The following is a 27,463-nucleotide window of genomic DNA, read 5'->3' as shown; positions in this document are numbered from 1 at the left end:
CAGTATAACGGACCTGTTCTGATTAGCTCATTTCACACACGCTCACGTACACAATGCATATAACTAGCACCATTTTAAAAGCACCATTTCTGAAATCGTTTAATAGTTTGTTACAATTAATTAACTAGTTAATTAAAAGTTTGCAGAGAGACAAAACAACCATGTACCCAGTGCATTTTGATCAAGTTTGAGGAATGGCTGACAAATTAGGTATTATGTGCCACGGCGGCGGAGTTGAGAAACTGAAGTCTGCTTGACAGGTAACGTCACAGCTCTGTTCTTCTGAAGTACTTCAAATTTAGCTCCTTGAATCTTAATCCCTCATCCATTTACGCCTCCACTGTAGAGAATTCCTCCCCTTCGTTCTGTGACTGTTGGCGGCTAATGGGAATGAAGCAGGGGTGGCTGCACTAACTCACAAATGGTGGTCAACTGGGAGGAGAGACTGTGAAGGTGACCAATTACCTGGTCCTCAACACGTGTCCGCAGACCCTAAATATTCAGATGAATCTCAGGCCGGATGAGTTCGCACACTGAACTACACTAGACGGGCTGAAGTCTGACGCTCACTTCACACAGAATCCAGTGTTCCCAACGTTACTGTTTTCCTTAAAGCCCCAGCTCCTGGAGTCATAAGTGGATATGTGATGATTTCAGCCTTCAATCTTAAAGAAAAGGTAAGTTTCTATCCCTTGTGGCTGTGGGGAAAGTTTTAAATGCGACTCCAGTGCACTTAGAAAGCAGAAGGGAAGTAAAATGAACACCAAATCTATTGTTTTTACATAATCTCATGATTTCAAAGCCAATCTCATCATTTTTGGTGAGCCTGACTCATGATTTTTGAACGTTTGGGGTTGGCAATACTGCAGACTGTAGCCCACAAGGCAGAAACTCAACGGCAGGCGCAGTCAGATTTCTCTTGACAAGGCCTGTCTTTTATACGAGAAGGCAGGGAGAAAGAATGAGTTGCACATGGGGTGGATCTAGCCTGCAGTGAAGTACACGCATGAACAATCAGCTCCCTCCAACCGGACAAAGAGGCTGTCTGCAATCTGCAGTGCCAAGACACACTTAATACGAAGTGCTGAGAGAGAGCGGGTCCCTTTTAAGTGTAAATGGATTGGAGAGCAGGACAAACGGATCCTAATATTTGCAAGTGTCATTTACAGCCCTTCATCCAGTAGCTCTGTACACGATGTCAAGCGCGAGCACAGATGGCATGTTGGCACTGAACGGCCATAAGAGGTAACAAGTGTCTCCACTCTACGGACGTCACTGAACGTGGTTCAACGTCGTCTGTGACTCCTTGTCACAGAACAATGGTCATGGTTTGTTGCTGCCTTGGATACCAACCATTTTGCTTGTTGTTCCTCGCAGAGAAGTAGGAGTCCGTGTTCAGTCCATTGCGCTCATTGCCATGCTTTAGTTTATAAACCACAGATGGATCCTGGCTCCTCTGAGCCCCTCGCCCACGCCCTGGCAGCATGGATCCAGCACTACTGGGTTTCCCTTCGCTGTTCTTTAACAGCCAATGAGGCACTCGCAGGAAGCTAACGCTGCTTGGAGCTGATCCTCTGCGCCTGCCCTTGTACAGTGTCTGCACTCCGGACCACCTCCCCTGGCTGGTAGGCAGAGCTCGCAGGTGTCGTAAAGGCAGCAGTCCCCCTTTCTGTGCAGGCTGCAGCTATGAGAACATCTGTGCATGGCTCTTGGGAGACCATCCAAACCTCACTTTGAGCCACCCCTGCTGCCTCCTAGAAAGAATCCGAAATGGTCCAGCCTCCGTTCCCGGGGCGTTGCTGTTACAGCCGGCACACCACCTCTCTTGTTACCGAGGGACTGTAGTTTTACGGCACGTGACAGTTTTCTTAGCCGTTTCCAACATGCAAATAGTGTCCGAGCAGTGGAATGCTACGATGGAGCGACTGCAGGGGCAGGGACGGGGCTGCAGCGATCAGGGTCCTTGGACAGCTACTGGTGAACGCGCAGGAATTTTCCAGCGGAACAGCGTTACACTGGAAAACGACAGGGTGCAGTTACCGTTCACCAAACCACACGTGGCAGTTTGGGACCAAACCTCCCTGGTTTCCTGTCAGCTCGCCTCTCAAGCTGCTGGGCTCCTGGGGGCTCCCCCCACCCCCCAAATACAGACTGCACCAGTCGGGGACTGCGGGGCCTCCAAACTCTCTGCTGTGTGGCTGGCAGCGTGCTGCTCCCGAGACCCCTGCCTGAGCCTGGGTTTGCCAGGCTTCCAAGCTTCCTCCCCGGGTTGGGTTTGCAGGATGTAACCCTGTGGCCCCGGTGCAGGATGTAACCCTGTGGCCCCGGTGCAGGCTGCCCCGGAAGTGCAGCCCTTGGAAGGGCAGGCGACTGCTGAGTAAAACTGAGCTGAGTTCACAGCTGCCGGTTAGCATGGGCAGCAGCAAAACTGCCATGAACCACATTAATTCCACTCCGCAGCTGGCCAGGCCCCGGGAGCGTATTCCCTTTCAGAAACGGCCCCGGCAATGCTTCAGAACGAACATTCCCTCTGCGCAGGGAACGCTGCAAAATGTAAGTTTCGTTCCCAGTTGTACCGAGCCCAACGTTGGAAACGTCCATTCCCCACCATTCTCATCCATGGACCCGGATTGTTCCGGGTAGCTCCTGCAGGTGTTACACTGCCCAGCACTCGCCTGGGCCCCTGTGCATTGGGGGTGATTCGCCCCGCTGGGTTCTAGACTGTGATCGTTGCCATGGTGGGATGGCCTTTGCCCCTTCCGGGGTGTCTTAGGTGCACTATAGGCAGCTACATCATCATCTTCCTGCCAGGTCCCCCTTCCCAAGCAGTGCTAGGGCATCCCCTGTAACCTCCTCGCCCTCTGGCTTTCTCCTGCCAGGCTCTTCCCTGGACAGTTGCGCATGCCCACTTCAGTTTTCAGCTCGATTGCTTGTTAAATGGTAACGGTTGGAAATGGGTCAAGGGTTTGTGTGGAGGCAGAAGCAGCAGCAGGCTAGAAATTAATTCTGCATCGCTGAGCATTTGGCAGGTGAGTGGGTGGAGGGAGGGTGTTATGAAAACCCCAGTTTTGTAACAGGCTTTGGGTCTTCATCTCTCCCTCGGGCAGACTTTGCATTTGGCGCTTGACTATCAGGGCTGTCCCTCGCAGGTCTGCGGGTAAAGATGCTGCGGGTGATTTTAGAAGCGTGTGCTCTGCCCAGTACGGGGGCTTACAGAATATTGACCAAACCAGCACTGCCAGCAGCAGGCAAAGATAAAACCCCCTTCCCGCTTTCTACCACCTTAGTTTCTTGCTGTAAGTTCGCCCCTCGCTAGAGGCTCAGCGAGACATCAGAATTGCCATTCTGATCAGAACCATGGTCCAGCTAGGCCAGGTTCTCCTAGTGGCCAGCACCAGATATCTCAGAGGAAGATGCAGGGTAGGTCAGGACAAACCGGTCCCCCTCTGCTCCCCGGGAAGATCTTAACCCAACCTCCTGAGACATGACGTTTATCTCCCTTGCAGTTCTAGAGCATGAGCTGCGTATGTTTATCTCTACAGCTGTCCAAGCCGTCTTTGGTTCCTCTCATCACGTTAGCAAGATCCAAAAAGCACAAATGCCCTCCCTCGCAGCTTGTCCTCAGAGTCTGTCTCAGGTTCTGATGGGGCCAACAGAGACACCATAGCGACAGCCAACAAGCTCGCTGCAGCCCCTCTGTCGTCTGCGTTGGAGTAGTATTTATTTTGAGGTAGCGTCTCAAGAGCCGTTTTGGGTTCAGGGCCCCAACGTGCCAGCTGAATGCACAGGTGTGAATTAGGGTGACCAGATGTCCCAGTTTTATAGTGACACTCCCGACCTTTGGAGCTTTTTCTTACATAGATGCCTATTACCCCCATCCCTGGTGCAGACTTTTCACACTTGCTATCTGGTCACCCTAGCAAGGACTGTCCCTTTCCCACAGAGATTAGTCCATTGTTACCAGCCTATTGGTGTGCAGTTGTAAATAAGATACTTTAGGGTTCAGGATCTGTTGCTTCCTCTCCAGTTTTGTTGATTGAAGCAGCATTCGATGCTTCAGCATGGAGTCTCTTGTAGCTGGTGTGGAAGAAGATAACATAGAAGCAGGCCACAACACTGCACGCTCCAGCCATCACCAGCGTGGAAGCTGTATACCAAGAGATAACCAAGTTAGAAAGTGAACGCTCAACTCAAACTGTTTCTGCTCTATATCTAGGCCGTGGTTTTCCAGAAGAGATGCAGAATCAAGTCCTCAACTGTCATTTAAGATCCTATGACACTAACTGTATAGGAATGCTAAGTCCCATGTCCTGCTCAAATTCGCACTTGGGTAAGATTCTCCCTCCCGTTCTCAGAAAGTTGTCATCTCCCCTGTCAACGTGGTTGGAGAAGAAAGGCTTGTGCCCTCCATCCCAGAGACAACTGAGTCGTCCTCTTTGGGACTCTTCTGGGTGCTGGCATGTGACACACCACATTAAAGTGCTTTCCCTTCTCATCTCTCCCTTCTCATTTGGACCATCATACTTACACCTCCCACTTATAAGTGCTGTAAATATATGATAGCGTTCCAGTGTAATGGCCTTCCCAAAAGATGCGCATCACATATTAAAATGGGGAAAAGCCTGGAAAATGTTCAGCATCCAGTAGACCCATTTAATTTTTCTTTACATCCTTAACTGCACCCTACACAATGACCTGTTCTTCTAAGTTTTTTTTAATGGAATTTCCTAGTTTATTTTAGAAAAGTAAATCATTCTGTGATGTGCAGCTGTAACATCCCCATCATGAGGGTAAGTAATCCTTGGGGTTTAAGGTCTGGACCTAGCATATGCCTCCATTGTTCCATGCCCTGTGCTGGAGGCATAACATGGGGAAGGTGCAAGTTATTTCCTGTGGTGTGTGTGGGGGGAAGGAAGGGCGGATAGCCAGGCTGGGACATGATTCTTCCGACCACCAACGGAACCAAGCACTTGGTGCCCATAGTCCCCATGCGCTCTCCCTAGGATAACTGCTTTCTTCTGCTACTGGCTAATGCAATAAGTACTGTAGTTCCAATAGCAGAATTCTGTGCTGCCGGGCTGAAGCTTCAGGGGTCCAACCCTGCTCACAGATTCAAGAGGCCACTGCGAACATCTGGTCCGACCTCCTGCAGGCCATAGGCCGTCCATAAAAGAGTGGAGCTACTAGAGCGGAGCTTTTGGGAAAACATCCAGTCTTGATTTAAAAATTGCCAGTGATGGAGAATCCACCTCTGCAACCCTTGGTAAGTTGTTCCAATGGTTAATTACCCTCATGATGGGGACGTCACAGCTGCACACCCTAGAATGTTTGTTTTTTAAAAGAAAACTAGGAAGTTACATTAGGAAAAACTATTACAAGTGCAGGGACTAGTTTAGGGTGCCGTTAAAGCACTCAAAAGTTAGGAAATGCCCCAGATTCAAGGTTGCCTCTGTAACCTTAATTCTGCCTCTTGTGTGTATGCACTATGGTAGTCTAATTACATGAACACTTTTTTTCTCTCAGGCCCCTGCCTTATTCGGTGTGCAGGATGGATACCCGGTGGGCAGGATTAAGGTTACATGGGCGATGAAATGTAGCGTTTCCCACCTTTGGCCTGCTTGACTTTGCACCTCAAACAACATTCCTTTAACGTGGTTTATTCTATAACACAGTGAGAGATTGGTGGCATATACAAGCCAACTATGCTTTCAACTAAATGTGCTTTGTAGCTAATTGCCTTGGCCCCAAATTGCATCTAAGAAAGGCTGTTCTGCCGGAGGAAGAGCAAAATCTATGAATTGGTCTGTCAGCATACATTTTAAGGAAAAGTAGCTTTTAAAGCGTTAGCTTCTGCCCAGCCACACTGATGAAAAACTAGAGTAACTTCAGTGGGGTTCATCTGCTTGTACAGCAGTGTATTGGAGAGCAGACTGGCACAATGCAAGGAATGCAACCTATCCTGCGTATCCTGCCTGAGAGCAGGGTGGAAAGGTTCCTACTTCTGTCAAAGCCAAACCAGTTTTCATTTAGCCCTAACGGCCCATTATAGCACAGGCGTGAAGGAATGGTGTGTGCGTCTAATGTTGTAGGACAAACTGTATCACCTCAGAAAACCCTGCGCGTATGCATTGTGTTCTAACGGCATGATCAGAAGAGACAGAGCTAAGAGTGCACATGCAATCATCTCGTTGATATCTTCAGACAAGCTTCTCCCAAATCCCTGTTATAAAAGTTACCGTTAGCACCACGTCTACAATTGATTGGCCGTGGAAACCAACTTACCATCTTGCCCTGAGGGGACTTCTGCACTAAGAAAAGCCTTACCTGACTTTCTGCAGCTAATCCCACCTGTCTAAAAGCTCTGGTATAGATGGGGCTCAGGCATTATCAGCATGAAATCTAACTGTGCTCCGCTAACATGTAGGGACTGCTACAGTGCAGGGCAGAGATGAAACCGCTGCATTTCTTTTAGTGGGAGCATTCAATTTTTCAAGTGAGCCCAGCAGATCTGAGGAGACACTGTTCACTTGAGAGCTAACGAAGGTAATGATTTTGTTGTTTGCTCGGATGTTCATACACTTGTTGTCTAATCTCGGGAGGGCTGCTGGCAGGTCCAGCATCCGCTACAGGTTTTCCTTCTCTTTGCCTGGCTACCTCTGCATGAGCAGGGAGGGCGGCGCACACGCGTTTCCGTAGGAAGTACAGTAATGACACGCTGGGCAGATGCTGCACTGGGTGATGTGGAGCTTACCCACACTAGTCAATTATGCAGCCAGAGTTGGTGGCACATTGGGAACAGTGTCAGCTAAAGGGGCTGCAGCTCTGAGCTTTCACAGAGCTGGGTTCCCTGAGCTGCTCTGCGGGTCTTGACTGAGCTTACCCGCCATTGCAGGCCGCCTGCTCCGTGGCCGTAGCTCCGCTGTGTTGCTGACAGTGCGTCAGCTAGCTCTTGCTCTGCCTTCTCCTGCCACATGGCCAACCAGGCTGCCCATCTCATCCCTTTGCCACCTCCTGACTCCACTATTCCAGCTTCCCTGCCCCCCAACCACAGAACGTCTTCCCTCCCCCCTGCGGCTTGTTCCCCTTTCCTGATCTTTTTAAATTCAGGAATGAAGGGGTTAATCTTAAAATGCACTCTACTGGGAATCTGCAAAGTGACTGGCTGCAGTAATTGGCTTGAACAAAACCCAGCCGCCTGTTCTGGAGTGTCCAGATCTCACGACTGTCTCGTTTTTACTAGTTCTTTGGAAAGTCGAGAAATCTGGAGTTGAATCTGGGTGCTAATCCAAACTGAAGGTAGGGATGGTCACCCATGGCTCCATTGCATACAGTGCAGGGCTGTTTTATTTACTCTGTTTGAGAGACTTGAGAATGAAGCCCACTGTCTCTTTCAAAGAACACAAAAGTAAACAAAGGCAAGTAGAAAACTTCCACCTGGAGTTGCTCCACAAATAGCCTTTTTAAAAGAAATTCAGTGAAAATGGGTTGATGTTTAAAAAAAAAAAAAATGTTTTAAATTAAATTACCATAACCTCAAGTTTTGGGGTCAATGAAATGTCAGCAAACATCCAGTTAAACTTCAAGAAGACAAACCCCGTCTGTCCTGAACCTTGCCAAACAGAAGGAGCTTCAGAATTTCTCCATCATGTTTGTTTCAGCCAGCTTTACTCCAAACTATTTAAGTAGACTTGGCAATTCATTGGAGGTGACAGCTGCCTCACTCACATGCTTTCACCAGCTCTATTGTTGCAGCGAACAAGCGGATAGCCTGGCCTAGCTGCTGCTTGGTCTTGCATAGTTAACCACTCGCCTTGCAGACTGGCATGTTTAAGTCCTGCTCTATCATGCAACACCTAAACCGTTCTAAACTTCAACAGACCTAAGGGTCTGTTGATGCTGTGTTAAAACAAGAGCGTTCTTAACTTTTGTTAGCTGACTCGGGTTACAATAGCAGTGAAGACACGGCAACTCAGGTTTTCGCTTGGGTTAGCACATTGAGTTAAAGCCATTTTAACTTGCTGTGCCTCTTTGGATGCCTCATGCTCTGCTTACCCGTTTTTACGTGCAGGGATATTACCTGTTGTGCCATGTTTCAGAGGTGGCATGAAGCGTCTTTGACTATAATGCGCCATGTTCTGTTACTCTTCGTTAATGCTGCACACTGCCAGCGACTTGTCAGAACTGTAGAATTATTTGAATGCTAAGTGGAGTGTTTTGCACTCACTGGATTGCAAGGGAACGTAGATGATCATCGGAGCCATGGGTGCACGGGCGCCCAGTCATGAGCGAGTTGCGGGAATGGCGAATCGGTCAGCACGCACTCGGCTGATGCGGCAACTCATGGTGTCGGACACCATCAAGTGGTCAAGGGACATCTATTGAGAACATATCACCGGACATCAGCACTGTCAGGAGAAATGAGCCAGCAAGCCATGGAGACGCAAAGCCAGGAAAGTAACAAATATTCTTCTGATGGATTGTATTTACGGAGGGACAACCTGCCCTAAAATTCTCCTTCACTGAGGGACAACCTGCACTCATTGCTATATTTGCTTTCCACAAGCTACTCTTAGTATAATTCTTTATGAGTGAGGTACCTGAATATTTGGATACTAATATTTTATCTGTAATGTTGAATTTATTAACCTTAATTTGGGACATTGCAGATTATGTTCCATATGTATTTGATGACTTTTAAACCAAACTCTGTACTTTTGGATAATTTAAGCATTATACCCAGATGTATAGAAACTCTTTCCTTAACCCGTGTATTAGATAACTTTAACTTTAACATTAGCTTTAATAACAGTTTGTATCCAGCCAGAAACAAGTCCTCCTTCCTGCCAGGTAGCCCAGTGTCTGACTTTCATCCTACGGCTAATTATTTAAGTCCCCACAGTCACAGAAAGGCTCAGTTGTAATATTTGCCTGTTCTCTTCTGGTCACATGTAACTCAGGTTACAGAAAATCTCCACCATGTTTCTACTCTGGAAAATGTGGCTGTGAATGCTGCACCAAGAGTCACACTGGATGCAACTTTTAAATGGGTTAAATGTTTAATAATTGCTCCTTTTTTCTGGACCAGTTTTCCCTCCTCAACAGCAGCAGCTGCAGTTTCTTCTACGCTTTGGTTCATGAATTCGGTTTCAACCCTCTCGACAGAAAGTAGCAGGATATTTGGGCTTCACTCAACTGACAGGTAATTTTATTAACTTACTGAAGTGATTTTCAAACTGGGGTACGTGAGAAAAATCCTGTAATGGTGGACTTATTCCTTACAGACCTTCTACCCCCACCATAGGTATATATTATGACCCTATCTCAGATGGGGTTACGTGGTAGACGACATTATTTGGAAAGGGATATGCAGCCTAAAAAGTTTGAAAACCATTGCATTACAGAAATGCCAGTCCATTGCTCCAGCTGCTCACCGATAGCGAGGGAGTCCTGGGCTGTTGACAATGGCTGGGAATTCAGAGGTGGATGGTGTTAAAGCAATAGCCAGCATGTGATTCGCGTTCGGAAATCTTGACAGTCCTTCCCAAATCAGGCTAATAAAGACACACTGACCTGTGCTATCAGTATTGGCAAGAGTGTCTTCGCAAATCAGAAAGTCGGGCAACCTGTTGTTAGCGCTACCTGTACAGACTAGAGTAGAACTGTTCCCTACAACTGGTTCTTTGGGCCCCTGGGTAAACAGCACTTGCTGGAGCACAGTACTGTGTTAGTAAATTACGTTACGCGGTTCTAGGGAAAGGTAACCAGTCTCAAGGCAGTCAGTGGGAACAATGGATCCTCAGCAGTTTGGCACTCAATCTACTTATTTAGCTGCCTTCATTTGCACTTAGAGACTGAACTCTAGGCATGCATTATGTTGTTCTCCGTCTCTCCATCGCTAGACAAGAAGGGGTTATTATGGAGGTCAGTGTAATGTTGTTAGGAGCTGCGTGGCTGTGAGTTCAGGAATGGGGAGAGCTCTCAGCTGGTGTGTTTGTGGTGAATGTCCTCAGCCCGGTGACAAGCATCAAGTCTGAGTTACGTGGACAGAGCTTCTTGCTTCGGACAAGTGTCAGGGCTGCTGCTCCTTAGCGAGCCGGTTTTTCCTATTCTGTTGCGGTTACCCCCACCCTGCCGTATTACGGCTGTGTCATACTGTCCGGTTTGGCAGTGTTTGCTCTTTGTCGAGCTCTGAAATTGCATCGTGCTGCCAGAGATCCCATAAAACGTGCAGTGTTTGGAGACAACTGCAAGCCAGTGACATTTTTGTACTTTGCATTGTCTGTTTCTTTATGAAAATGAATAAAAAAAATTAAGGTCAAAAAAGGGATCAGGCTTCTCCAGGGGGGATGGAAGGGAACCTTTTAAATTGGATTATTTAGCACTATGAGTGGCATCCAAGCTGGCTTTTCATTCCACCCCCTCAGCCCTAAAGTGCTGCAATAGCAACAGGGACAGCACCGACTGCTGGGGCGTGAGGAATAGCCACAGGTTTCCCGTCTGAGCGCATGGTGTCAGCCCAAGGGATGGTAACGATGCATATTCTGACAGGGATCTCATCTGTGGCACAGTGAAGGAAAGAACTCTGGTTGTAGGCGGTGTGAGGATCAGGTAGGACACCCCTCATTATACACCCCAATATGTTTTTAGAAAAGAGGATACTTACTTGTCCAGTCTAATGCTCCCCCTTCCTCAGTGTCACAGGTGGAAAACGGAGCCGCAGAAGTTTGCACCGTGAGCGCTTGCAAGAGAAGCATTAAGATCACTCCTTGGATTTGACTGCACAGAGAGAAACCATCAGTAAGCTAATCTCCTGTTCTTGATTCATCAGTTCCATAATCAAACCAGGGCCACCCTTCGGACAGAAGGATTCTCCCCTTGGACAGCTAGGTTCTCATCTGTATTCGGGGATGGAAACAGTTATGATTAATTCTCCAAGGGCCTTTTAACCCCTTGTCTTGTATGAGGTAGAGGCAGTTACTACTGCTGCAGGGTAAGCCTTTGCTTTGCGTGTAGACAAGAATACAATTACCAAACATCTGTTAGTGTAGTGCTTTGGAAAACGTTACACACAGATGTGCAAGTAGGCAGACACCACTAGCACTTAACCAAGCACACGCATGGTAGTGTTTCCGACGTGCAGCATTGCATCCCGAAGACATGCACAGGGAGCAGTGTGTAGATAACAAGCTGCTGGGGCTATCACCACACCCCTTGTCAAACCACACCCTTTCGGGCTACGGAGTGATGGATCGGCCACTGGCAGAGACTTAAAATTCTCTTCCCCACTACTCCACTTAGCAGGGAAAACAACTTGCTCTCACCCTGCTTATTTTGGAGTGGGGCCATAAGCCACTCTACTAGTCAAATAGACAAGGAAGCCAGTTGTGAAAAGGTCCGTAAATCCCTGCTTTTATCTCTCTTCTCCTGGCCCATGGGCAAGTGCACCATTGGTTCGAGCATGGAGCAGTGATGTCAGAATCTCCACTGTAAATTCAGTACTGCTGCTTCCCATTAAAGGGTGACCTATCTCTAAAGCACGTTGCCCAAGACACAGCAGGTTGACTGCAGAAGGAAGTGTTCCAGTCCCATTAGCTAAACAAACAGGCACCTAAACCAGTGGAAGAGCAAGTGTGATTGACCTGTGCTGAATGCCACCATATTTCCGTCTGTCACAGAGGAGCATTTTGGGCAAATCTGAGCCGGTGGGAGAGCGGTATGCAACATCCGCAAGGCTGCATCTTGGAGTTCTCCCCACCGCTTACGGACCCTGGGGTTCTTTTTGCTGAGGATGTAGATTTCTGTAGCTGCAGAGATTCCAAGACCAGAAATGACCGTCTAGTCTGACCTCCTGCACGACAGGCCAGAGAACGTCCTCAAAATAATTCCTAGAGCAGAGTTTCTAGAAAAACATCTAAGCTTGATTTAAAATGTTCAGGGCTGGAGAATCCACCACGACCCTTGGTAAATTGTTAAGTGTCTGACGTGTTTCTAGTCTGTGTTTGTCTAGCTGCACCTTCCAGCCACTGGGTCATGTTTGACTGGGTCATGCTAGACCGAGAAAGGTTTGACATGGTCCAGTGGCTGGAGGCTGAAGCATGGGGCAGCATGGAAGAAATGGGTCGTGTGACTAAAACCTAGAGCGGGGGGGTTCTTTCTCTGCCAGGCTCTGCGGTCGCTGGCTGAACCATGCCTCAGTTGAGTCTTACCGGGCTACTTACCCTGAAACAAAAATGAGGCCTGTTGATGTTCCCTCTCCCACCGGATAGGAGCATTCTACTGCGAGCTCCATGACAACGGGGTAGATCGAAAACCCGAAGAATCCAAACAGGGAGCTGATCAGAGCCAGTGGAGCCTTCTGATTCCTGAACCGAGACACCTGCAATGAGGGAGAGTGCGCCAAGGCCTTAGTCATCAGCACAGCTGCACGGCAAGTCTACGAGGTGCTTCGATTCAGCATCAGACCATCACCAATGTGAAGTCCAAGGTATTCACCATTTCTCTTGGAGTCCCCCCCGCCCCTTTCCCCGAAGCTCCCTAAGGGCTCCTTTGTGCCCCAGAGGGGCTGGAACTCAGAAAACTCCCAGTGTGTGTTCGGGTTGTGTGTGTTTTTAATGTCTGCGTCCCGGGGACATTTGCAAAAATCCTAAACCAACTGCACAGAGTGCACTGATGAATTCAGGGGAAGTCAGGCTGTTCCAGCATGGCAGCTTTCCATTAGTGATACTTAGCCATTCGAGTGCTTTATACACACAAGGCAGTGCCCCAATGTTAATTAAGGCTCACAGCGTTCCTGTGAATTACATAAATTAACCCCCTTGTTTCTGATTGAAGAAGACGAGGCAACTTTCCCAAGGTGGTGCAGTGAGTTAGGGGCAGATTCAGGCAATGGTGTTATTCAAATGCCCCAATCCGCAGGGAACAATCCCCAAACTTATACTGTCACAAAGAACCCTAAGCCTAGCACACAGCATCATCGTCAGGGAAGGCAACCTCGTAGCTGACTGAAGTCGCTTGGCGTTCCGGACTGTTTTGTCAGAAAGCTGTAGAAATGGGCTTGAATCACAACTCTGCAGATAAGATGACGTGTGACAGAGAACTTACTAGTGCAAACTGACTAGTGCAAACTTACTAGAGCAAATGCGATGCTGGCTAGCGCAGTCAGACAGAAACCGATCTTGGTGGATTCTATAAACTGTCTGGTCTTGTCGATGTACAGTCCCAGAAGGAAAGCACCAAGTAACCCGGACACAGTGAACAATGCACCATTCAGGCCTGCAAAGAACTAGAGAGGAAGAGAAATGAGTGACGGAGTAACTAGCATTACATGGTGAGAGTTGGTTACATTACCGATATTTAACCACATTGACAAGTTTATGAACACTAATCTATTTATGGTGATTTTCCATCGTAGCCATCACAATATCTGAACCACCCCAGGACACACGTCTAGAAGAGCAAGCAACTGGTCCAGAAGTGTCCAGAGGAAGAGCTCAGATACCATGGAGACAGGGACGGTGTAAGACCCTATACAGATAAAAGTTGACTGGGTAAGTGCATCTATGCTGGTATCCTGACCAATTTTAACGTGGCATACGTGGAACAATGGAGCTTGAGGTTCCCCCAGAGCAGACAACTGTTACCCTTAAGCAGTCACCATGTAGCCATTGCTTTCTAAGTGAATGTGGTGGGAGCATCTTTGAGGTGTTAGTGTACTTCAAAGGGTAAAAGCACGTTTTAGATATTACTCTGTTTTTAATAGAGAGCAACTTGAAGGGCAAAGTTTCATGAATTGTTTAGTCTGCAGAAGGGTGGGGGCAGGGGAGGGATTTGATAACTGCCTTCAACTACCTGAAAGGGGGTTCCAGGGAGGATGGAGCTAGGCTGTTCTCGGTGGTGGCAGATGACAGAACAAGGAGCAATGGTCTCAAGTTGCAGTGGGGGAGGTCTAGGTTGGACATTAGGAAACACTGTCCTTAGGAGGGTGGTGAAGCACTGGAATGGGTTACCTAGGGAGGTGGTGGAATCTCCATCCTTAGAGGTTTTTAAGGCCCAGCTTGACAAAGCCCTGGCTGGGATGATTTAGCTGAGGTTGTTCCTGCTTTGAGCAGGGGTTTGGACTAGATACCTCCTGAGGTCCCTTCCAGCCCTCATCTTCTATGACTGTATGAATGCGGAGGAATAGGGAATCACGTATAGTGGTGCCCATGTGTTTGATGCGCTCCTCAACTTCATCTCCCTTCTGATTTTCCTCATCTCATTTCTCTTGTGCTTTATTATGACTTGCCTAGCCACGCACAACACCACTGCTCATTCTCCATCTGGCTGCCTTAGCCAGCAGGGCCTGGTATGGGCATCCATTCACAGCCTCCTGAACTGCCCTTTGACCAAGTCTGGAACGGAGGGAGACGAATTCAGAGATAACAGCCTCTTCCCATTGTCCTGGAGATCACTGGCTGTAATGGAGGGAGCAGTTTTGCGACCAGGCTCTGCTGGAGACGGCTTGCCATCCAAACAGAGGTGCTGCAGACAGATGCAAGGCTGAGCCACGAGACGGCCCCAGGTGAGATATTTATTGGAGAGGATAAAAGTAGCTGACAGGTGACCTCATCTGCTCATATGCATTCGCCTAAGGATACTTAGAATCCGAGAAGATGAGGGGAGATGAGAAGAGAAGAAGGAGGTCACTAGTCCAACCCCTGCTCAGAGCAGGACCAACCCCATTTCATTACTTATGGCAACGAAATAATCCAATTCCCCTTGCTTTGAGCCTATAGATCCCTCTCATCTCTGTCGGAGCCTTTGCCCCATATTTGTACACAGAGGTGCACAAGGGACGTGAGATGCACTGAGCCTCTGTGCAATATTAGAAGCAATTAAAAGCCTTTATTTTACAAAGTAGAATCCAGCGTGAGAAGTGTTTCATTTGACCTGGCCAAGGATATGAATTAAAATCTAGGTCATGTATCCTACTGAAGGACAGATGACGTACCAGGCTCGTAGGTTTGTTAGCCTATCTCACATTCAGATAAAGCTGGTTTAGAAAAGTGCAGCACTGTCAAGTGACTTCATCTTGGTTTGATGACTGTAATTAGTGGAGATTCATTTCAACTGTATAACAAATAACGCTTCACATGTCAAAGGGACTTACATTTGAATAACCCTTTACGCACAGGATCTGTTCCAGAAGGGCTGAAAAGCAGGTGAACAGCCCAATCCCTGCGCCAAAACAGATCATCAGGATGACGTACGGTTTATTTCTCAGAAGCTGCAAGTTTAAGAACATTGGTTTAAAAAAAAACAAAACAGGTTCAAGTCACTTTGGCAGCAAATCTCAGCACACGCCCACTTCTGACCTGTCCACAGCCAGGGTCGCTGAGGGCAGCATCGAAGCTAGGCAGTATGTATACTTGGTCCTGCCTCAGCGCAGAGGGCTGGACTTGATGATCTCTCAAGGTTGCTTCCCGCCCGCCTATTCTAGGGTCCGGAGTTTCACTCTTGTGTTTACTTCTCTGCAGGGCAGGACACTTACCGTTTTCAAGCCCATGAAAAATGGCTGTGAGGTGGAATTAGTGGCGCTCGCTGAAGGTGGAGTTGGAGGGACCTTGTCACGAACACCAACCATTGTGAGGATGCAGGCTGTGACTGCAGGGATAGCATACACGCCGAGCTAGGAAACCCAAAGCAAAGACACGTAACCAGTTTGCCTGACTCCAGTCCTACTGAAAACATAAACCTCATGACACTGCATACTAATTAACCAGCTTTCACTTACCATCAGTGGGATATCTTTTTCTTCAGACACAAGTGAAGGTGACAGCAAGTTAGCTATAAGGATTCCCAAGGGATTAGCTAGATTGAAATAAAAAAGACAATTGTTTTTCTATATCAATAGATAGTTACACGTTTACCAAAATGTCATGAGACTTCCACTTCAATAGCAAGTATGCAGCATCCTCAGCTTAAGTGAAGCTATGGCTGGGGAGGATACGGAACAAGACATCTGTAAGGTTACATCTGGAGAGTAAAATTTGCAAAAGCACTGTGTGTCTTAGCTGCTTCTGGAAATTTTACTTGGCGTGCACCTAGGGAAATAAGACTAGAAGGGATCTCCTGGATCATTAAATCCAATCCCCTGCTACTGCTGGCAATCCTGTCATATCATCCTGTTCATAAACTTATCAAGCTTCCCCTCTTACAGCTAGTGAGAGCCTATGCCCCTCCAGAAACTCATTCCTCTGATGGTTACAAACCTCCTTCTAATTCCCAGCCTAAATCTATTCCCGGCCACTTTACCCCCATTTGTTCTTGTGCCACCTTCACTTTTTGATTGAATAGTTCCCACCAAGCATGGTAAAAACACACTCGTCCTGATCTATGAATAATTCTTCATTCCTTCTCACAAAGTTGCCCCAGTAAAAGGCTTACTGAAGGAACAAAAATTAAGATAACATTTGGACTGACAACTAGAGTTGTTCTACCTGCCAGCAATTATAGTAGAGACACGTACGCTGTGCATTGTAGACTGGCATATCCTTTGCCCAAACTCAAGTAAAATACAATTTACCTCATTACTAGCTGACATACTTTCAAATATACCACCATATTACAACATAATGTCTCCGCAGTCATTGCCAATAACTGAACATCTAACAGCATTTTATGCCACTTGCACTTTCATTTCACTGTTGTAATGCAATTATCCAACAGATTTAAGGACCAGATCAGAGAGGATTTTTCATTGCAAACTTTAACAATTAATCGACTCCTATAAGCACCTCACAGCTCAGCCAGAGAATCCAGGCAGCATCTGATTCAGTTTCAATTTTTTCTGTGACTACAGTGGATTCTGTTTAGAGTGTCTAATTAGGGCCACTGGGAAGCCAACAGAAGTAGCAGGTGTTGGGCAAGATGTATCTGACCCTATTCTGGCGTGCCTGCATGATACACTTACTGTTCTCATATTTACCCGTAATGAACAATACCTAGATCTGACAACTCAATACACTTAGGATTTTTTAACAGGAAAGCAACCATTTATTTTACAAGCTATCACAAGTGACATCCCCTTTAAAATAACAGGAAGCTGTCACACGAGACACAGATAGTATCCCATGCTTTAAAGATGCTCAAACATTTTAAGGAATGTTGACATTTATCAGCGAGGTAGTCAGTATTCATTGTAGTACGTACCTTTCCAGTGCATATTTATTCAACCGCAGACTAGCAGGGATGCTTTTGATTTTAACTATCTGTTGCATACAACTGAGATAGCTGTCAATAGCAATTCTGTGCATGGAAAGAAGTTAGCTCTACAAATGACAAAAATCTACAGCTAAGGATGGTTTCTAGGTGCAATGTTTATGAGGAACTAGTTTCAGTTCACAGTCTTTTCTGACACCTTAGAAATGAACTGTTCAAATGTAGGGAGAAAATTAAATGGCCAGGTTTTCTTTCTACCTTGTTCTTTGTTTTTTACTTTCCCTTTCCTGCAGCTAATCATTTTCCTTCACAGGAGCAGTGTGTATTAATCACACGGTGGGAGGGACCCTGTTCATACCGGCAGGGTCTATAGAGATCAACACTCTGGAGTGCTCTACTATTCACAGACCTGTTGTCTAGACTGCGGTGCCGTGTAGACAAGCCCTTACACTCCCAAAGCGCTAGCTGTCCAAGTCAGGTGTGCTTTGGACCCCTGCTTACTTGAGGAGCTGGGTTCAAGTTCTGGGTTAAGATTTGGGTAACCCTTCGGGGCTGCTCTCAGCCGACATAGGATTTACCAGAGGAAAAACGGTCCTGCGGCTGAGGCAGAGGGGAGAGACAATTACCCCAGGCTTTCCATGTGATGAATAAGTCACGCGACCTGTTCCCCTTTCGTGGGGTTTCGTGAAGCTTTAGTTCACTTACACAGGGCTGAGCGATCCCGGGAAAGGCTGTACCTGCGAAGTATTGGGTGTGAATGGTTGATGTAAAGATGAGGCACTGGTGATCAGCCATAGGCCTACGCCGTTCCTGTGATACAGCTCCATAGGCCACCTGCCCCCCAGGCGGGTTCTGGTATCCCGTGACCTGGCTCGGGCTCAGTATGTTGGGAGCTGTTACTTACACATGGAAGAGATCATATTTGCTGTCGCTCTCTGGTGGTCTGGGAACCACAGGGCCGCCAGCTTGGTTGGAGAGAAAAGGACCAGTGGCTGGGCCAGAGCGCAGAGGCATTGTCCTATGAAAAGGTAGCTGTAATTCAGGGCTCCCAGACTCAGGAAGCTGATGACACTGAAAGCCCGGATGATGCTTCCAACCATGTTCAGCCAGGCGCTGAGGATCACCTGCAAGAAGCGAAGAGGGGCAGGAGTCACTTGCTGACTTAGCTGCAGAGTGAGGGAGAGGGAATCAAATCCCAGGGTGTGCTGTGACTCTAGGCGAGACGCTATCCCAGCCAACTCCGATTGTTCATCTACGGGGAAATGCCTCTGCTGTGCTGCAGGAGCACCACCAGGTTATTTACTGACTGAGGCCACAGTTGAGTGCACGGGCAGGTCCCTGAGACATGATAGGACATTTCTGATACTGGAAATCCCTCATTTCCTATCTCCTAGCAAGCGGAGTGCCAACCTCCTTCCCCTGACACCCTGCGTGCAGACCAGGTGTACTAAAGGCTGGAGTGATGAAGGGCCACCATGCCAGCTGCTCTGGTCCTGCCTCAAAATAGCCAGCCTGTGAGGGCGGCTTTGACCAAGCACTGGGAGGGTCGTGAGCAGCAGAAGGAGCCCTCTTGTGTGAGCGCTGCGGGGCATGCAGGGGGCTATTCCCGCTAGTGCCGCCATGCCAGACCGCCCAGAACCCTGTCCGAAATGCAGAGCTCTCTCTTTAAATTACCTCAGCCTGTGTCCTCCCGAACTCTCACCTCTTGTTCAGCTGCTGGCCCTGTGCCCCGGCTGATGAATTCTGCACCGTGCACAGTAACCCCCACAATTCTCCTCTCCCCACTCTGCTGCTCCGTGGGCTGGCCTGCTGCTGGTGACGTTTCTTTACCCATTCACTTGGTTCAAGTCAGAAAGGAGGAGGAGGTCACGTCCCTAGTTTTCTGAAGTGCCCTAAGACAGTGGTATTGGAAGGATGCTCGCTAAACTTGGGGTGGCCAATCTGCATGTCCCAGGCTCCTAGCACCTTCCCACACTTTCAGACACGTGCAGAGGTGCCAGCAGCATCATGGTCCCATCTGCAATACTCACTGTTTATTTTCATCTTTCATTCCATGTGGTCTCACCAGGACCATCGCCTGACTGGGTCTTGCATAGATTGAAAGATTCAGGTATTGAGAGAGCCACCTTTTATCACATGACAAGCAAGTTTAGTCCTGGCTAACTCGGGAAGCTTATGGCCTCAAAGGACACGGGTAACTTAGCAACAAAGCCAACCCCAGTGGGATGACTAAAATAAAGACATTCAGGTTCCACAAGGCATCTAGTCTCAATACTCTGATCGAGTTCATGTGTGACTAAAGTTTGTTTAGTATCAGGCAGAGACCATCTCTGAGAAGCTTCATCGTAATCTGATGAAGTTTCAAGTTATCAGGAAAGACTTCCTGGAAAATAAAACAAGTGACGTTCAGGGAGAAATGTCAATTAGCGACCTTAAAGAGTGAAAGGGGAAGGTATCAGACAGCCATTCCTATTCTACTTTGTGTTTTCTTTTCTTCTTGTTCCCCACTTCATCTCCTCTTGGACCAGATTATATTCATTCCAAGGCAGGAAGGATAGTTTTAACTCACACAGTATTGAGTCAGAATGTCATTACTTCGACTCCTACGTACATTCAGAGTATGGGTTAGCAAAGATTACACTTGCATATACAAAAAACACCCAATAGCACCAACTTTCGTTAGTTAATTCAGCCTCCCATTCAAACTTACAGCACACTTGAGTCCCACAGTGTCGAGAATCCATGTTGCCACCAGTCCAAACGGGATAGATATGAGAAGGTACACTAGGGATAGCCAGTTAATCGTATCCAGGGAAATGTGGAAGTAGGCTGCTGATTTATCAGCCACTGGTGCAAACGTCAGCCATAGCTGCCAAATACAGAACAGAGAGGTTAGGAGAGAACACGCGTACGTCCAGGGTGAACTTCGCCCCATAGAAGCCCTTTATGATCGTGCTTAGGAGGAACACCAACTGAGGGTGTAGTTTCACCCCCACTGGAAATCAGCCCCTGTACATCTGCCAGTCTAGTCCAAAGACCAGAATCTCTGTTGCTATTGTCACGGTGATGAATGTTTTCATGGCTCCCTAGCCCACCCCCACTCTCCAGAGTGAGAGGGATGGCACACGAGGGCAGATGGTCCCTTGCCAGGGCCAGTCTGCCCCCCACCCTCACCATGTCCCACAGTAAGTCTTCAGCAGCGCAGGTCTTGCCATGGTGACAATCACCATTTGGGTCAGATTCCGAGGTGGTGGAAGGGAGCCTAAACTGGTGTAATTCCCATTTTCTTCATTATTTAAGTCACCATTTTAGGAATTCCTGGGCCAAGTTTTGCTCATTTATCCTACTGTAAACCCAGAGTAACCCCACTGAGTTACTGTAAGAAAGCTGAACAGGCCCTATTTGATTGCTTTACATACAGTCCATTAGACTGACCGCCATATAAATTACACCCCTTCTGAGTCAGTTCACTCCTGAAGTTGGCCCTTAACCATTTATTACATTTACAAGTGGAGAGATCCTCTAGACTTCACTGAAAGGAATGTCGTGTGGTGTTCTGCTGCACTGTACACACCCAGCAATTCGAAGGGCAGAGGGAGTTATAGTCTGCTCTTCAATATCATCTTCCCCTTGAAAAACGCAAAATACCGTTGGTATGGTCCAAATTCAAGGCCATATGGGACCATTATGATCGTCCTCGTCTGACCTCCTGCGTAGCACGCGTCATCTGATTTCACCACGTAATTCCTGCATCACCTTGTAACTGGATGAGAGCCTTTTAAACATCCCATCTTCACAATGGGTACTGTTTACCGATCTGTAAGTGCGGGCTAGGTAAACAGCCTAGGCCAAGCACTGTAGCAGGCTACAGGATCTTTCCTGTTATTTCAGGAAGCAGATATCTGCCCAAACCAGAACTGCTGGAATTATCTGTGTTCCCCACTAGGGTGACACAAGTCCTTCTCAAAAAACCCCAGTTTTGAGATTGAACGTTGACAATACTTCCAAATGACATCAAGATAAGTCCTTTGAAGTGGTGTCTAAGGCTACGTGTACACCACATGCTCCTTTTGGTGGTGCGTAGAGGACGTACTCGGGTCACCCCCCCCCCCCCCCCCCCAAGCAGGGGTTTAAGTAGCAGTATAGACTGTACGGCACACTTTAGGAGAGTAAAGACCGCACCCCACCCCCCCAACAGAGCGTATTATTAACCCTTGAAGCGACACACCGCAGTGTAGCTGCAGCTTGCTTCCCACTGCAGCCTGTAGCTACATGCTGCCAAAAATGGTGTGTGATGTAGACGTGGCCTTATTCATGAAGAGTCTTTGGGTAGCTACAACATAGTTTGTCAGGCAATTTATATTAATCCTGTTTAGTAGTTAGGCTAATGGAGCACTCGTGCGGTGCCTTTTGGTCCCATCAGCTTGTTTACATTCAGAGTACAATGTCTTGTGAACTTAAATACGGGTGTCTCTACAAAGCCCTGAAAAGAGAGCTTTTTTCCACAAGTCCCACATAACCTGGACGTATGAGATCTGTGTCAACAGCTGGTTTAAATGGTGGTCTTATCCTGCCAGAGGAGAGTTTGCCTTGCACATTGTTTTCCCTGCTCGTGAGTGAGCGCACTGGTAGCTGACAATGGAACAAGCCCCTGGCATCTCAGTTGGGGCATGGGTCCTAAGGTCAATCTTTTCCCTTTGTGTAGGCCGGAGATGGGCCCCGTCCTCTGTGCTTGCCTCCTTTTCCGCCAGAAGGGAGCTTCCAAACAACACTGGCCATTCCCCGCCTGGCTAGAAGGGTGCTCTCACGCACAGCTTAACTAGCAGGGATGCGGGGCAAGTTAAGTGAGTCACAGACAGAGAAGACTGAGTTGCTTCAGAGGGACCCAGCCAATCAAGCCTCCCGTCTGGCTTTCTGCAGAGGGCAGGGTCAGAGGCACGCGTGGCTGTGCAGAATAACCCCGACGAGGAGCGCGAGGCCCCTTGGGGTGCTCTGCCCATCTATTCAGCATTGTGGTAACTTGTTCCTCCTCCTCCTTCAGGCTCACAAGTCAGATCTCGTGAGGACATCTGGTGAGGCCACACCCGAAGTGTCGCAATCAGCCCAGCCTCCCAAGACACACACTGCTCACATCTGAGTTTCATGTTCCTCCTACGCTCCCCTGTCAGCAACACCAGCCTCAGCTGAGCGGCCACTGCTCTGGCACCAGGACCAGGAAGGACTCAGGGGAAGGACTTTCTGTGCTGGATCTGGTCGCCTTTGTTCTGTTCGCTGCCTGAATTCAGGGTGAAACTTCTCACGTGATCTTTTGACTTCAGACCCAGCTGGGTGCTGGACAGAGGAGTTGGGCAGTTCCTTCTAAAGGAATTAGCACACTAGACGGAGCTAGCTTCGCCCCCACTGTTTTGTAGGCTGCCTTTCTTGAAGCCAGAGTATTCCCCCACACAACCCGCCTCCCCTGGCTCCTTCATAATTCATATTTGCTTGTTGCCTGGTTACAAGTGTGGCTTTTGTGGGGCAAGGAATTTAATTCAGACCAATTTATTGCATTCTGGAAGGAAGGAAGGAGCCTCAGAAGCCAATTGTTTCCTACAGTATTTTGGCCTTATGGAAATTATTGTTGTTTTACTTTAAAAATTCCTAAACTTGCTGGGTCAATGTCTACATTTTCAAGTTTGCAGAGCACCGAGTATCATGGCTTAAGTTGATCAGAGACCAAATACAGATCTGGCTAATCAGACCTGTGCCATTGTGCTAGACAGAAGAGCCTTCCTTATGCCTCGTCTTCCTCTTGTGCTCTTTGCATGGCTGTAAGTGACAAGGGACAGGGCAGTGGGGGTTGGGGGGCAGTGCTTAGCTAAAGGGCACTTTACACCAAGTGCTTTTTTTCTTTCTTTCACACTAGAGACCTCTTTGGACAGCTGGAGCCGAGAGAGCACCTCTGTATGCTGCAGCTCTGAAATCTGGGCAGGTCAATAATTTTACCCTGATTTTCCCAAGGCTGTAATTACTGGTCCCTAGGCACTGCACAACAACCTGAGGTGACACAGGATGGGACTGAACTGGCAATGTGCGTGTGGTTTCCTTTCTCTCCACCGTTTATATTCCTGTTTTAAGATCGCAGTGTTCCTACACTTCTGTATTTATTAACACATATATTTGACCACGTTTCACTCTTTGGCTTGGGTCCTTACTGTGTCAGACAGTGCCACGCGCACCATGGCCAGAGATGGGAGGGTGGCAAGAGGCTGACTGGGCAGCAGGAGAGTTAGAATCTCTGGGGCAAAAAGAGAGACCCGGAAGAAAGCCAGGACTCCCCTTATGGCTGCACACTTGTGGAGGGGACCTATTTTAAGTATCCATGATTCATACCATTTTGATTAGATTTGAGCAAATCCTGCGCTGCCAAGTTTACCCATCAGTGTACAAATCCATGCCAGGCTGGGGAGGCGGTCACACCCTTAATTGTCTCAATCCACTTTTCACAGACGCTAGTTAAGACTTACAGCTACCCCATCCCCTCAAATTGTGAAATTTGTTTCCCTGCCAGGTATTTGCTAGCGCTGTGATCTCAAACAACAGGGCTTCCGTCTAGCGCGTCTCTTGAGAGATTGTTCCAGAGTCTTAGAGTTAAATCAACATGGTCAGGTTTTTCAAGATATTTAACCTAGATTTTCCTTTTCTTAATTTCATCCTCTTTTTCCTAATCACCCCCTTCTTGTATCATAAACCCTTCTAATATTTGTGAGCTATGCCCACCCTTTGCCATCAGTTAGCCAACGTAGGGTGTTTTAGCTTGGTTCTGAAAGCACTAAAGCATACAAGTAACTTTCCAGGTCCCTAGCTTTTAGAACCTGACGTAATGCCCACCAAAGTCCAGTGAAAATACTCCCACTGGCTTTGGGCATAAGTCTTTCGACCTGCACCTCAATTGTTTGTTGCTGGAACTGGTTGAATAAAGTTTAACGTTTGTTGGGTTTTTTTTTAATAGTTTGATTATCCAGCTTAGTTCTTTCTTTGCCAACTTAGTAGGGCTGGGCAGCCATTTTAAAATATCAGAAGCTTTGCAAAACATTTCGAATAAAACATTCTCTGAGCTCCCTGGCCTTCCTGCCTGCCATATTCCTGTAACCTGTTCATTGTGCACTAGTTTTGCCTTGTGCACAGCGCTCCAGAACCTGTGCAATGCAGTTTAGCTAATTCTCCCATGCATTAGACCAGTGTCCCAACAGGGGCCATTCTGGGTGCATGTCAAAAGCCGACTGATTTCCTGCTGAGGCAGTATAGGAGAGCTGGGCAGAGAATGCACTCGTACAAATTGGGGGCCCAATCCTGTAAACACAGGCCCATGAGGAGTCCCTTTGGACTGCTCATGTGCACAGCCGTTTGCAGGACTCTGACAGCATGGTAGGAGTTAGCTGACATTAGCTGACAGTTGTGGAGAGCTGCTGCGTGGACTCAGTTCAATCACATCTGTGGGCAGGATTAAATCAGACTGTCAGACCACCGACAATAACCACATTGTGCTCCTGTAAGCAAGGTCTGAGTGTCTGACTAGCGCTCTCCCTGCTCAGCAGCTGAAAGGGGGGGGCATGTTGTTTGCATGGGCTTTGTATTTGCATGAGTACAATTAAGTACTCAGCATATTGCGTAAGCACCCTAGGTGTTGAGCATGATGGGAAATGGTCAATGTGTCTGCTCTTGTGTTACAAGTCACTTTTGTGTTAACTGCAGGGCTGATTTGTATGAACAAATCAGATCTGTGTGTAGCCTGTTCTGATAAAAAAAAATTCACTCTCACCCAAACAGAGTCCAAAAAGAGTGGCGGATGGATGTTTCAGCATTGCAAGCGGAGAGGGAAACTGTCTGGCAAGAGGATTACACTTGTATAGCAGGCAAGCCCTTATGAAAAAAGATGCCTGTTTTCTCAGATAAATCCAATTTTTCCAAACATGGATCTCAGTAAACAGCTTAGAATTAGATGAGTCTGTTGCTTTACATCAATGAGGAAACCAAGTTAACGCCAATTCACAATACCAAGCCATTTCCAACTGTATCTTTAAAATAGAATAGGCTAGATTGTGCTACCCTTACTCATGCTGAGTAGCACCTTCCTCTCTTACTAGCCCTGCTAACCCTTTGCAGAATGAGGAGTTACTCATTGTAACTATGGCACAGCCATGTCTTTAAGCAGCAAATAGCATTACCGCAGTTTAATAGAATTTGCACCTTTTCACTCTGGTGTGATCGTGTAATTCCTTTTGCTAGCCACTTTGCTTTTCAGCTTTACTCCCAGCATGATGTGGAGTCTTGCTGGCAGTCTCCCGTGGCATCTTGTCTGTGAGAAAGGAAGTGGTGTGATGCAGATTGGAAGAGAAGCCAGAAAAAAGCATGTTCAGAGTGAAAAGACGCTTGTTACTTGCACTTGGTTGATGGCAAGTTTGGGTTTTCTAGTGTGCGCAGTTCTTACTTTTGAGTTCCTTGCTTTGCCTCTACAAAACAGAACTAGCTAAATTCATGGGGGATAGGTCCCTCAATGGCTATTAGCCAAGACAGTCAGGTGTGCAACCCTATGCTTGGGCTGACCCTGAACTTCTGACTGCCAGACGCTAGGAGGAGAAGACTGGATCACTTCGTCTGTCCTGGTCTGTACACTGCCCCTGAAGTTCTGATATGGGCCACTGTCAGAGACAGGATACTGAGCGAGATTGCTCTGCCAATGTGCATTAAGCCCTGGACCAATTTTAGGTACAAGATTTTGGCCATGTCTACACAAAAGCTTTGGCCAGGGTAGTAATATGGGTTAGGGATGTGATTTATTTATTTATTTATTTTTAAATAAAAATTTTATACCAGCAAAAGCGCTAATGTAGATGCAGTTATACTGGGAGGAGAGGGGGATAGTTTATTTTATTTGGGGAATTGGAATCGACTATGCTGGCAAAACACCCTTTTACGGATACAAACCGCTTCTCGGCGAAGAGTATAGCTGTACTAGAAAGCTTTCCCAAGTGCGAACGAGGCCTTTGTGACAGGATTCCAGTTCAAATAGCCCACCCCAGCCTGCCAAATGCTTTTTCAAATACTAAAAGCGTTCTACAAAAATCAAGAAGGATGAATCAGTCACAAGGTTACAGTTATACCAGCTGCATTCATGTATTTTCCAGCTGCCTTTTTTTTCTAACCCTTGCTCTGTTATGTTGCCATGGAAAGTAGTTCTTTGTAACCTCCCAAACCAAGTCTGTAAACACATAAGACAAGAGAAGTTCAGGCTGCTTAGATCAGATTTTTTTCCCCGCCCTCGTTCAATCGATTTTAAAACAGCATTCTCCCTATTTTAGTGGTGCTGTGAAATCTCTCTGAAAGCGTGTTCGGGGGAAACCGGCCGGTATTGCCTGATGTTCAAGTCCCCAAAGACTTCCTCGGTCTCGGCTGTCTGACACCTTTCAGCTCGTCACACTGAGGAAGTTCTGCCCTGGCTGAACTCTTTCTCAAATCGCCAGTGGCAGCTGGCTGGACAGAGGCTGTGGATCCAGGCCAGGGATTTGCACAGACCCTGCATTTGGACAAATCTTTGTTTTAGCAGCTGCTCCAGGGCAGACGCTAGCTGGGGCAGAACGGTTCTCGCCCCAGGCAGGCTGGTTCCTAGCCAGTCTGCCACAAGGCGACAGCTTTCAGTGCGGAGAGCCGCCTGTCCCCGCCTGTCACCTGTACTCACCATGGCATTGGAGCAGTTCAGGAGGCAGATCACCCCCAGCAGGAACCAGCGCCGCCTGTACGTTGTGAAGGGCGCCTGTTTCCTCAGCTCGGCCAGCCTGGTCTTCTCCAGCGAGGCCTCAGCGTCCCCTGCCATGGCCTCTGTCCTCCGCCCCGGCAGGGCCCCAGCCGCTGGGAGCTGCGGGAGCGGGAGGGTGTGAGTTCACTGCTCTGGTTGTGCTCCACGCCCGGAAAGGCAGTCTGACGCCTTTCTCCTGGGGCCGGGCCAGCACAGCAGCTGCCTGGCCTGGCCCGCCCTCTGCTTCCCTGCCTGGCTCAGGGCAGCAGGAGGAGGGAGAGCCAGCCTGCCTGCCTGCCTGCCTGCCTGCCCAGTGCTCATAAAGGAGTTCCTCATTCTGCTCCCTCCGCCGCCCCGCCAGGGACCTGGTGCCGGCCCGGCTCCCACGCCCAGCCCTGCGGCCTCCTGGCAGCCAGCCGGCCCGGTGCTCGCCGGCCACCCAGCCCAGCCGCTGGAGTGCCAGGGAGCCCGGCCTCCCACGCGCACACC

The 27,463-nt window shown here is 48.1% G+C and overlaps 1 protein-coding gene across 1 annotated transcript; it reads right to left on the bottom strand.

Moving 5' to 3' along the window:
• SLC49A3 (solute carrier family 49 member 3) lies at positions 1–27,052 on the bottom strand. Its single transcript, XM_067553494.1, has 10 exons — positions 26,918–27,052; positions 19,910–20,068; positions 18,104–18,323; positions 15,773–15,849; positions 15,530–15,667; positions 15,149–15,265; positions 13,130–13,282; positions 12,219–12,376; positions 10,664–10,776; positions 1–4,147 (listed from the first exon to the last, which is right to left on the bottom strand). Exons 1-10 carry the CDS (start codon positions 27,050–27,052, stop codon positions 3,996–3,998), a joined length of 1,422 nt encoding a protein of 473 aa, XP_067409595.1. The 3' UTR covers positions 1–3,995.
• Positions 27,053–27,463: the final 411 nt, after the last annotated feature.

The sequence above is a fragment of the Emydura macquarii genome, unplaced genomic scaffold, assembly GCF_026122565.2.
Source record: "Emydura macquarii macquarii isolate MOO-44397 ecotype Brisbane River unplaced genomic scaffold, CSIRO-AGI_Emac_v2 contig_1451, whole genome shotgun sequence".
NCBI classification, from domain to species: domain Eukaryota; kingdom Metazoa; phylum Chordata; order Testudines; family Chelidae; genus Emydura; species Emydura macquarii.
The sequence above is the reverse complement of the archived record's forward strand: the minus strand, read 5'-3'. Positions and strand labels throughout refer to the sequence as shown.